Here is a 12,012-nt window from a genome sequence, read left to right as displayed (position 1 = left end):
GTTTTTGTTTATAGGTGTAAATAATGAATAGAACCTAAGCAAGGCAATTCAACCACTGAAAAATGTAATACTTTTTTTTGTTGAAAAAAATTATATTAAATTTGAATTATATTGTTTACTATAAATTTACGCTTTAGTTGTTGTAAATGTAAAAAAAAATAGTTTTTAAGAAAGAATAATTTTATTTAGACAGAACAACATATTACGAAGTGCCACGTGTATTATTTGTTATTAACTAGGTCGCCCAAGGCACTGTGCGAGCTAGATGTAAAATCTCCAAATATGTAATATAATATTATTATAATACAATTTACATGAACAAATGTATAAAAAAACATCATTGATAGTACATGATTTTGTATAATCGTTTTGTAAATCGAAATTGTTTGTTCGACGTGGATGGAATTAGTACGAATGGAGGGGGCTGGCCGCTGGGTCGTACGATCAGTACACAATAGCAGGCAATAGGCATTGGGCATTCCACAACCCAAAATCCCATTATATATATTATCAGACGTGCCAACCACTAAATCATGCGCGAACAATAATTGTAATGGGTAAAGTGGGTAACGGGGCATAATATCCGGCGCGCTGTCTCTAGGTCACAATGGTGAGTAGAACCGTAGGCAGTTTGAGTGAACGGGAATGGTGGGAGGCGTGGGGAAAGTTATAAACTATATAGGCACGGCAAACCAAACAGCATAATGTCGTTGCCGAGCGGTTGGCAAACGGCAATTCCGATTACGGAACGATCTCTCTACAGTCCACACACGAAGCAATGTGGTTCGAATAGAGGCGATAGAGAGAGTGCGCTGGCGTGCAACGGCTCGATGGCCGTGCGTGCACGTTCGCGGGTGATATACGATGATTGCAGGGCGGTGTGGTGGGGGTCGTTTTGTGTACAGTTGTTAGTTGTTTTGGTAGAAAAAAACCTTGAACTATGCGCGCTCAGGCTGCCGTAGCCTCTATCCGGGTACGTATCGTCGGGGTCGGCGCTTAATGGGTTTTTCATGTTAATGGACGGCGGAGCCATCCGATTGGTCGACGGTACCGCCGCTGTCGTATGACTGTGGAGAACGGCTCGGGCGGTGAACGGGGATTCGTTTCACGACGTACCTCGTTTAGAGGCTACCCACTGGTTCCCCTTTGTTTGGACATTTCGAGCGCTCACTCACCAGTCACAGTTGGCACCGCTTGCCTCGTTTCGTCATTGCTCTTATCGCTCCGCGTGGTACATTTTTTTCATCGTCGTCGTCGTTACCGTCGCCGCCGTTACCACCGCTGCCGACATTACCGATACCGGCCATCACTCGATATTAAATTATAATAACAATATTATTATTCAATATTTAGTAATTATAAATTGATATATTACGCTACGATGTTACGCATGTTGCGTGCAACTGATAATCAAAACGTTTACGCAAATATCGCTTCTTTATTTTATATGTAAAAATAATACATTTATATATACACTATCTATATATAACGATATTTATATATATACGATTATTTTAAATATATATGTATATTATGACTATTTTACTGTGAGTTTCAAAAAGCCGGTACACGTTTAATTTCAATACTCGTTATACGCGAATATTTATATAAATATAAAAAATGACTGCCGTTGTCAGCGTACCAGCAAACGAAGGTAAATACAATAAATTATTCAATTTGTTATCTCTTATTTGATTTGTGAAAACGTTTTCCGTTATTACGTGACGTAATTGTTTAACGAGGTATTTCGTTAATTTATCATTATTATTACACGTCGTTAAATGTTTTTTTTTAAATTTCGGCTAGGCGACAATCCATGATAACGCTTACAACGGGTACACTTGTAATTGGTGATTACAACTGTAATGACGGTTGTCGCGTTATCGTTATCGGTTCGTGTAATTTATCGATCGTTGTTTTAACGACAATTACATAATATTATTACCTACGATATTATTGAGCTCAATTTATAATTAACATCCTATTAAAGAAACGTCGTCGACACGTGGGATTAAAATAACATTTTTTTCATATAAATAAGCTAAATAAATACGCGTACATCAATGATACTAATAATAATAATAATAAATAATCGAAGTACCCATTTTGGATTTAATACAAATAATAATATTGCCATGTGATTTATGAAATGTATTAATTATACCGGTTACTGCTGTCATATTTATTGTATATGAGTGGTGTAAGGTGTCAGCAGAAAGTGACTATCCCTCAAAGATTTGTCTTTATTTTTTAAAATGCAAAAACCATTCAGGTGATTTTAAAACACCAATACACAGCGCAGTACTTAGCATTACTACTTAATGCTTTTTTTTTTTTAACAAAAGACGGTAAAAGTATTTTGTTTTAGATCGTTTCAATGAAATGTACCTAGTTTTTTATTTTGCATTTTTATGGGTGGTCGATTTTGCATACCATTGCTCATCTAATGAAAAATTAATAAGAGGTTACAATAAATTTATTAAATACGTAACTTTAGTACGTAATGTGTAAACATTCATTTTCATTACTTTTAAAAAATACTTTCATAACGTCAATATATTTTTAGAAATATACATTTTTTTATTTAAATTTTTACGTTCACCGAACATACAATACAATAAATTATTATTTATTCCCGCCTTTATTGTTTTTGTTATTTTAATAATTATTTAACTCTTAAGACGGTTTAAGGTATATTTTATTGTGACAATTTTTAAGATTTTACTCGAAATTTACAGGTGCTGTTGTGACATGTGGTATGTGTGTGATTTTATAGACTGTTTGTACTTACAATCTGACGTTTTTAGTCAAACATCTGAATCTATAACATTTATTTGCATTTCTTACTTTATTGTACAATGTTTTTCTTTTAGATATGTTTTTTTTTAACAATTTCCATAAATTCAGATTACAAAGATGTGTCGTGTTTTCAGACAACAACTTGCAACTGTTCTTTGTTTCGTTTAAAATGAAAAATACAAAAAAATAAAATCATTTTTCGGTTGGTTACTTAATGACCTGAACTAGGGAGAAGGTAATATTTATTTTAGCATTAGCGATGTTAGCAATAAGCTGTTTTGACCGCAGCACTCTTATTATTGAACACTTGTAATTTCTAATAATTGACAAACCCACAATAAAATAAGAAATTTGTTAACTTTTTATTAGTTGGAATGTACACGAAGGTAGGTAAGCCGCCATTTTAGGATGTTCTTGTTGACATGTTAAGTCTTAACTGTACAAGTTGTTTCCTACATTTGTTTTGTTGTGAATTTAACTTCAGATAATGATTTATATTTTATTACTTTTAAACTGTTTGCTCCAACTAGTGTTCGTACAACGATCACAATAAGTAATCTATTGTGCTATGCAATTTTTTTAGACGCCTGTATTTCTTTTTCAATCTGAAATAGCTGTTTTACATATGTCGATTCAATTTTGAAAAAATCTTAATCTTATGTCCTCCCTCATCTAATATCGCCTTGTATATTTGCATTTCCAGTAATAAATAATTTTGTCGTTTGTTTTTAACTACAAAAAATGGAAAATGAAAAAAATATAATTTACCTAAATTAATATTTGTTTGAGGTTATGTGACACTTTTTAATATATATTAGGTATGTAGCGTTAAGAATGTTTCACTGGTAGTTACTATAAATAAAAAATTAGTACTTTTTGTAGTTTCTAGCTCTAGATGGTGAATCACCAAAACTATTAGTTAGCAGTTAAACATTTTGAACACTGATGTCTTTCCACAATAATTATTACCAAAATTGCCAAGAATGTGTTTTTCGCTTTACCATGCCCAAATTAGGGGTTTGAGTGTTCGATTATTTGTGTTAAAATAAACGAGCAATCAGTTAAAAAAAAAAATTGAGTTCTTGTATTTCACTGATACCCTGGTATTGAGTTGATACCCGTATATTTTTTCTGGTACCTTTTTGTTAACCGGGAATTAATTAAACATACTTACCCGTATCTGTGTACCTGCATGTCTTCCATTCAAACTGGTAACTCTTAGCTCAAACCTATTGTGCCAAACTAATTTGGTACAATAATGTGTACAAACTGCAACATTATTTCTAAATGGCGTTTGCAGTTTAAGCGGAAGTTTAGATGGAGCATACTCAATATTGTCAACGCTTACCACTAACCATACTTCCTGTTATCACTTTGAAAAATATAATTATTTTAAACTGGTTAATGGCCAGTCATTATTTTTTTGGTTAGCATACTTTTAAATTCTAGATTAAAATTCTTAATATTATTTTTTTAAACTCGTATTGTAAATTAGCAACTAAAGACTTGAATAGGTTTAATGAGTTATTTAATCAAATGATTGAAATGATCATGTCGATTATTTTTTTTAATTAATACGATCTTTTACATAGAAGGTAAAATGATTGCCAGCAGTTTGAAGGTTGTCTGTTGATAGTTTGATGTTGTGTACAGTGTACAGTATACTTGGTATACATAGGTTTAAGTATCCTATAGTCGAACATTGATCATATCGCTTTTTGTTTAATTCGCTTGGTTGCAATTATGTGGACAATGTTAAACAAACACACCTTAATCGTGATACAATGTTTACAAATACAAAAATAGTTTTACAATTACATTTACAATAAGTAAAAACATAACAGCTATAGCTTTATGTTTCCACGTGTATGGGAAGTTAACATTTAGACAATATGATTTATGTAATATTTGTGCAAAATTTAATAGTAATCACGGTATTTAATGAGTAAATTTGTAAAACTAAAAACACACATATAAAAACTCGCCCTGAAGCTTACAATATTATTTAAAATAACCGACGTGTATTATATTTTTTTAATTGTTATTATAATACCACCATAATTCAGCTTGCATAATGCATAAAATATAGTACTTATTTTGAACATTTTAATTTTGAAATCTGTATTTGTTATATTATTATGAGCCACACAGTCCGTACACAGTGCAGTGATTTTAATTATTTTCCTAGGCTTTCATTTCGTTCACATGTTCTCCAAGCGGGAAGTAAGGCGCTCGTTTTATTTGGTCAAACTTTCTCTTCAGGTATTTTATTTCCAACTGTCTCTACTGACGCTGATAAAAAACACCTTGTAAAACTATAAACCCGAGATATTGTACTTATTTATTTTTTTTAAACAAAACTAAAACCGTGTTGACTTTCAAACTAGTGTTTAAAAATAATAGTTTTTTGTTAATACGTCAAAGCGGTCTCTAATGGATATTGCTCATCCCCCTTTTTTAAATGTAATCAAGAGCTTTTAAACGTTGTTGTTGGGAGTGGGGAGGATGTCTCAGACTGTAGGTTCAACGCCTCTTTTTGCGTCTGGCGTTGTACGGCATAATAATACAGCACTTTACATTCATAATTTTATTATTGTGATAAAAATGCAAAAAGGCTATTTAAAGGGCATCGTGGATTTTACTAAAATTGGTAGCAAGGAAAAAATCGATTTTTAATACATAAATGCAACTGATTTTAAGTATTGGTTAATTTATTATACAGAAGCAATAGCCAATCTATCGACTGTTGTTATAAGACAAAAGAGCAAAAGTGACACGGTATACAAGGTTAGATGGAGATGATAAATGAGCTGCATCTAAAATGTGCTTGAACAAACAACGCTGTTACCATTTTATAACATCCCAGCTGAGATAAGCAAATTATTCGGATTCAGTTATTCACGAAATTCCCAAACCAAAATAAATTGAACAAAACACATACCTACAATGTTATCAACATTTGTTTAAATACATATTTATTTAAATACTTTCTAAACCAAATTATTTGAATAACAATTTTTTCAATTATTTAAATAACTTCTCAGTGTTTGTATGTTTAAGTCTATATTTTATGCGAATATAATGTATTTGAATAATTTATTATTCGACTTCTTATGTATCAAAATCTTTTGAATAATTTTGTAATCCAAAAAAAGTGTTTTTTGTAATGGAATCATATTAAAATTTACATCCCAAGTATTTTTTAAATATGTATAATTATAAAAAACTAGAAAAAAAAACAATAAAAGAACAGGTATATTTAAGTTTTTGAATGTGTTACAAAATTATAATGTGTATTAGGCTTATTTTAGTCAAATTGTTAGCTCTCGAGTCTTAGAACTGAGTCTAAAAAAAAGATCTTCTTAATAAAAAGATCCCTTTGTCTTGTTACTATTGATCACACTAAATAAACATACTTTTTTTAATATTAACTTTAATATAACATTACAAAACTTATTATCAATACTCTGATCTTTATTTATTCTATCGTGTACTATAGTTTATCATATATTGTGCTTGCAGGGATAAGCGTTAAAAATGAACGGGATGACCCTGAAATCAACGCTATGGCTCTTAAGATCAAAGAAAATATGCAAAAAACAGCTGCAGCAGCTTCGTCGAAACCAGCTGGTACTCCTAACAATGTCTATATAAACAGAGCAGGTAGACCGGTTCCCATTATAACTATACCAAATGCTGTGGTCAACGCTACTCCAAAAGATGTATGTAGCGAAGATGAACAAAGCGTTAAGGGTAAGCTAAAAAATTAAATATTACATTAGTATTTGAACAACCCCTGAGATAAATAATAAGAACCCATTATTTGTCGTGTGTTTAATGTAGGTAGATTTGGTTGGAAGAAAATCGGTGATACATGCTACGTTCCTTACATCTTACGTGTTATCGATAACGAATACTTGAAATTTGTATCCGTACGAATTGCTGAAACGCAATTACTAAGCAAATATCTCAACTATTTACATGCAGACATATACACTTGTACTTCAGTCAAGAGTCATTTCATAACAGAATGTGAAGCAAAATTGCTAAACGAGATTAACCAAAAGCACTGTGATTTATTGTATGGCAAAGATCCGTTTTACTCCGGCAAAGACTATATTGTACGATTAGAAGACGTTGAAGAGTTTTATGCATTTATAGAAGTGTGTTACAAAAAGTTGCTATGTAACATTGCACCAGGACGTCGTGAAAAATGTGGCTTCATACGAATAAACAATGAGTCTGTCGTACCTTATTGTATCAAGGATAACCAAAAATATGTTCCTTTATTCTACTTTGAAGGCGAAACAGACAATTTAAGATTACGTTCTGAAAAGTTAGAAAATTGGAATTTAGCGTACTTGAAATTCTGTTGCAAAGTGCAAGGCATAAGAAATGAATTGTTTGCCAGTGATTCTTGCATAGTAACCAGCTTAGAGGACATAAAAAATTATTTTCCACCCGACACAAATTTCGAAGAATACTGGCCAGCTAAGGTCGTAGACACTCAGTTGCTTAATAACCAGAAGGCTACGACCGTCAACCCACCAGGAGCATGGACAAGGGCTCCACCACCGATTCTCAGTAAAGTGGTTGCTTCCGAAAAAGTCCTCTCGCATCCTGCTATGCCTACACCTAATGTGCCACCACAAAATATGTCAATGCAAAACAACACTTATCAAAACGGATGGCCAAATAATCAAATGGTGAGTACTTTATTTTTATAGGTTCACAATTATTACTTTTTTTTTCTGCTTTTATTTAATAGCTTTTACAATTTTTCTTAAATTCTTAGTTTTTTCTTCTAAATAACTTCCTAAGTCTTATTGCACATTATATAAAAAAAACGCTTTTAGAATAATTGGATATAGATTTTTATTGTTAAAACAAATTTGAGCTCTAATAGTGAAAAAAATATTAATAAAAAATAAGTTGTAATATTTAATTTCAAAACTTTTTTCTTTGGTATTTTACGATTATCACATACACAATTTCATTATAACAACAATATTATAGAATTAAAATGATATCATATTATATTAAACAATATGATGCAATATATTCGAAGAACATAATTTTTTTTTTGCTAATATGCTGAATAAACCAAAAGAAATTGATAAAATTAAAAGTTACCATAAATAAACAATTAATCTTTGGTCAATATTTGATATAACATCAACAATTACTTAGATTATCTGTTAACTATCATTTCAAAGGTTCATTCAACCAACATAACAGTTCATCAAAAATTTGAATACAATCTTAGCAACATAAAAATGAATACATAAACGACTCCTTCTGATTGGTTTCATTTGATATTGGCAATGAATATTTTTTCTAGACAAATAATGTAATTTAAAAATCACAACAACAAACTAACAATACTTGTCCATAAAATATCACTTTTACCATATTCATAGTTTTTTTTTTTAATCAACTCATCTGTTGTTAGTCTTAGCTATCCGTTTTATTACCTTATTATCACTGTAATAACTGTCTATTTAATAAGTAGTTTATACAAGTTTGTTTAATATATAATTTGGTTTACAATAGTTTTCTCAATATACTTGACTGCTACTTCAGATATTGTTATTTATGACATATTTGCTAATAAATATATACAAATAAAATTATTTTTCAGAATTTTGTATAATGGATGGCTACATATACTTTCTACTTTTTGTTTTTTTTTTATAAACTTATAGAAATTGTTTATTGATAAATCTAGCTGATTAATAGACCAACAAAATATTAAGTATAGTGCTAATTTTCTTAACCTAAATTATTGCGGTTGTGGATTAATTTACTTTTATTTTTTAGTTAAGTGATTTTTTTAAACTTATGTGTTCTGTTCTCAATGATTAAAAATGTTTTTGTAGGTAAATTCTTATGGCGCACAAGCTCAGACAACACGTAACTATACTGCTGTTTCCAGAAACCAAAGTGCAGCAGCTCAATATTATAACGTGGTACTTTTCTTCTTTATTTTCTTAAGTTATTAGTTTGTATAAAGTGAATATTGTTTCGACATTTGTCTGTTGGAAAACCCAAACCAACTTAAATTTGTGACAAACCATACATAAACAAACAAACAAACATTTACAAACAAATATTTATTTTTATGTGTATTTATTGATTTCACTTGGAGCACTTGAAAATTAATGTTTTGTATATATTTTTATTATGGGTGGATATCTTTTTGTTAGAAATACTTAAAAAATTAAATCTTATTATTACCATTCATGTCAAATGATAAACATAGTTTAGTTATAATATGTTTAAATTCATTAAAAAGAAACATTCTGTTGTTGGTAAACATTATTCTAAATTTTAGCATCATTGCGATGATTAAACATTTATAGAAATATTTGCTAATTTTTTTTTTCAAACGCACGTCAAATTAACACTTAAAATTAATAGCTTGAATATACCTCAATATTCCTTATTCATTTTTGTGCTTCCAAGTATGCTAAGTTTCTTGGATTTATATTTTTTTCATAAACTAATAAAATGTCAGAGTTAGCAATAATAATCTCATTACACTTATTGATATACAAAATAATATTGAATTGATGTGATTGATAGATGAATAATGTATTCTTTACAACGAATTGAAAATAATATTTTGTAAATGTTATATTTAATGTTGTTTGTAATGTTACTTTTAGGGTAATCAAATGTTACAAAACAATGGCCATATGAATGCGCATAACCAACCACCACCATTGGTCAGAGTTACAAACACAACCACTCCTGTTGTTGGGTAAGAACTAAAAAAAAAACCAGAACAGATTTTTTATTGACATAACTTTTGGCTGTGGGTCCAAATTTAATCAGATTTGTGCACAGATTTGCCAAAAGACATATCCGTAATCCAACGTCTTTCCCAGTAGAAACATTTCATATTTTCTTTTTGGTAATATATTTTTTTTTTTTTTTTCAGAAATCCTGTCTCATACGCCAATGCATCCATGAATCAGCAAATGACTACAATGTATAATCAAATGGTAAACAACAGTGCAATGCCGACTAACGGCCAGATTCGACAGTTCTTCAACAGTAGCCAACGTGGCCAAGGCCAGATGATAACTCCTCAATCTTATGGTCAACCGATGCCAACAAGCGTTCCAAGCTCTCGAATGTCAAACACACAACAACGCAACAATATGAGAAACATTAATCCGGCACCTGTACCTGTTCAGGCGTCTGAGATCATCGACTTGTCATCACCGCCATCCAGTCCAGCACCACCCTCTCAGCCTCCTGTGCAAGATCAAAGCCGAGGGTGGGAATTGAAAAAAATCCCTGATCGAGCTTGGGGGCACGATTCACAAAATAACGCTGCTTACAAAGTATGTTTAATCTAAGGATTACGGTTCATTTTAAATTTCTGTTTCAAATGGATTAAAAAAAAAATTACTCATGCTGGCTATTTATTTTAATAATAAAGTATTCATTTTTTTACAGATTCAAAAAGCTACTCTTCAAGGAAAAACAATTCATTGCATTAACGCTAAACCATATATATATTCCGATCTCATGGTGACCATCCAGGATTTAGTGCAAGCAATATTCCCTATCTGCAGTGTTCAGAGATGCTGTATGCTATTATATAAAGGCCTGAAAATAGCATTGTACAGCGGCAACAAGTGAGTTTATACATCGGGGTTGAAATGTATACAGCAGTACAATGGTTTCTAATAAATTTAATTTGTTTAGTGAACAATTGTCCGTGCTGCGAGAAAACGGTCGTTTGAAGAGTATCTCTTACGCCGATGAAATTCCGTTAGCCATGCTTAATGATATAATTGAAAATCTTCAGCAACTCAATCGTTTAATCAAACAGGACGAACTGCACTTACAGCAACAGAGTGGACAACAAAATAAACGGCAACGTCTCAGCTAGGAATGGGTTGGGCCTGGCGGCAGCCGACCCACTTGGCCGAAAATGGCAATGGGAGGTGTTTATCACAGTGGCGGATGGTACACAGTTGCCGATAGTAACGATTGGCTAAATGCTGCTGCAACTCAACATGGTTATCCACACAGTAGTAGCTGGCCACAACTGCCTCCGCCACCGCCTCCTTACCTATAATTTTGTGTGTTATCCTTTATTCCCTTTCCAACCCAAACGTAAAACTGACACAAGTCATATTGTAATCCTTTCATTATGTATATATTATCATATTTATTGACTTATTATTACGTTATAGATACTTAACACATTCCCAGTAACAAAATTACTTTCTATGTAATGGGGATTAAAAATGTTAACAATTCTTTTTTGACTATGTTTATTAAAAAGATTGTAACAAACTAATTTTTTGGGTTTTTGTTCCTATTTATTTCTAATAAATATTTATACATTATGTATGATGTGTATAAAGAAAGAATGTATTTTAAATCTTCATCGCCAATGTCGTTTACTTATTGTTATTATATTCCATAAATTGTATGTATTTATAAAGAAAGAACTTTAGGAGGTCTTTTTGAAAAATTAATAGTGTAATATGGTTTTAACTTCATTTTGTTGTTTTCGTTAATTTATTGTGTAGTGTAATTAATTTTGTAATAACCAATAAAATATTATAAATATAAACTTATTTTCTAATCCATTACTTTTACCTAGACTCGGTAATTAAACTAATAAGCAAATTTACAAATAATTTAAAAAAATGTCTGGTTTTGCAAAATTTTAGTGGATGCTAAAGTGTGATTACACTCTCGATATATCACACATATGACCGCCAAAAAAGAATTTTGCCTTATAAGTGTTGATATAATGCTGCAGACAATCTGTTGTTATATCCTAACATTAAAACATAAATATTCTATAAATAACCTATATACAGGTAAAAGTAGGTTTCTGCCATCAATACACATGAAAATAAAAATAAAATTTAGGTACCTATGATAACAAACATTTTGTTTTACAATAATCTTCTTGAACAATAGTGTCATTCTTGAGGAAATTATTAATTATCTAGACATTTTTTAAACCTTGGCTCTCTATGACTTTTCAAAAAGAAACAACATTACTGCTGTTGCAAGAATAAATCATAAAATGCCAAGAATTTTTGAAAAGGGCTATTCCTTCCAACAATCAAACCAAGTAAATGAACGTTTTTAGATTAACTTTTCATAAGTTTTTTTATTACCTTAGTGAACTCGGATGGCAATTAACTTTATTGACATAATGTCAACAAAGAAAAA

The 12,012-nt window shown here is 30.9% G+C and overlaps 1 protein-coding gene across 2 annotated transcripts; it reads left to right on the top strand.

Moving 5' to 3' along the window:
• The first annotated feature begins 1,156 nt into the window (after window positions 1-1,156).
• On the top strand, window positions 1,157-11,240 carry LOC126845547 (uncharacterized). 2 transcript variants are annotated; one of them, XM_050584229.1, is made up of 8 exons: window positions 1,157-1,654; window positions 6,322-6,552; window positions 6,643-7,505; window positions 8,679-8,765; window positions 9,468-9,562; window positions 9,743-10,151; window positions 10,267-10,448; window positions 10,519-11,240. In XM_050584229.1, exons 1-8 carry the CDS (start codon window positions 1,621-1,623, stop codon window positions 10,703-10,705), a joined length of 2,088 nt encoding a protein of 695 aa, XP_050440186.1. In that variant the 5' UTR covers window positions 1,157-1,620; the 3' UTR covers window positions 10,706-11,240. The 2 variants fall into 2 exon arrangements, with proteins under 2 accessions (XP_050440186.1, XP_050440185.1); XM_050584228.1 differs by having other exon boundaries at window positions 8,679-8,768; window positions 10,519-11,239.
• The last annotated feature ends 772 nt before the right edge of the window (window positions 11,241-12,012 follow it).

The sequence above is a fragment of the Adelges cooleyi genome, unplaced genomic scaffold, assembly GCF_023614345.1.
Source record: "Adelges cooleyi isolate 19-005CV unplaced genomic scaffold, UGA_ACOO_1.1 ACOO_flye_CR_arks_rails_tigmint_CR_PRNA_8, whole genome shotgun sequence".
Lineage (NCBI taxonomy): Eukaryota > Metazoa > Arthropoda > Insecta > Hemiptera > Adelgidae > Adelges > Adelges cooleyi.
This window is presented reverse-complemented; position numbering and strand designations above follow the sequence as displayed.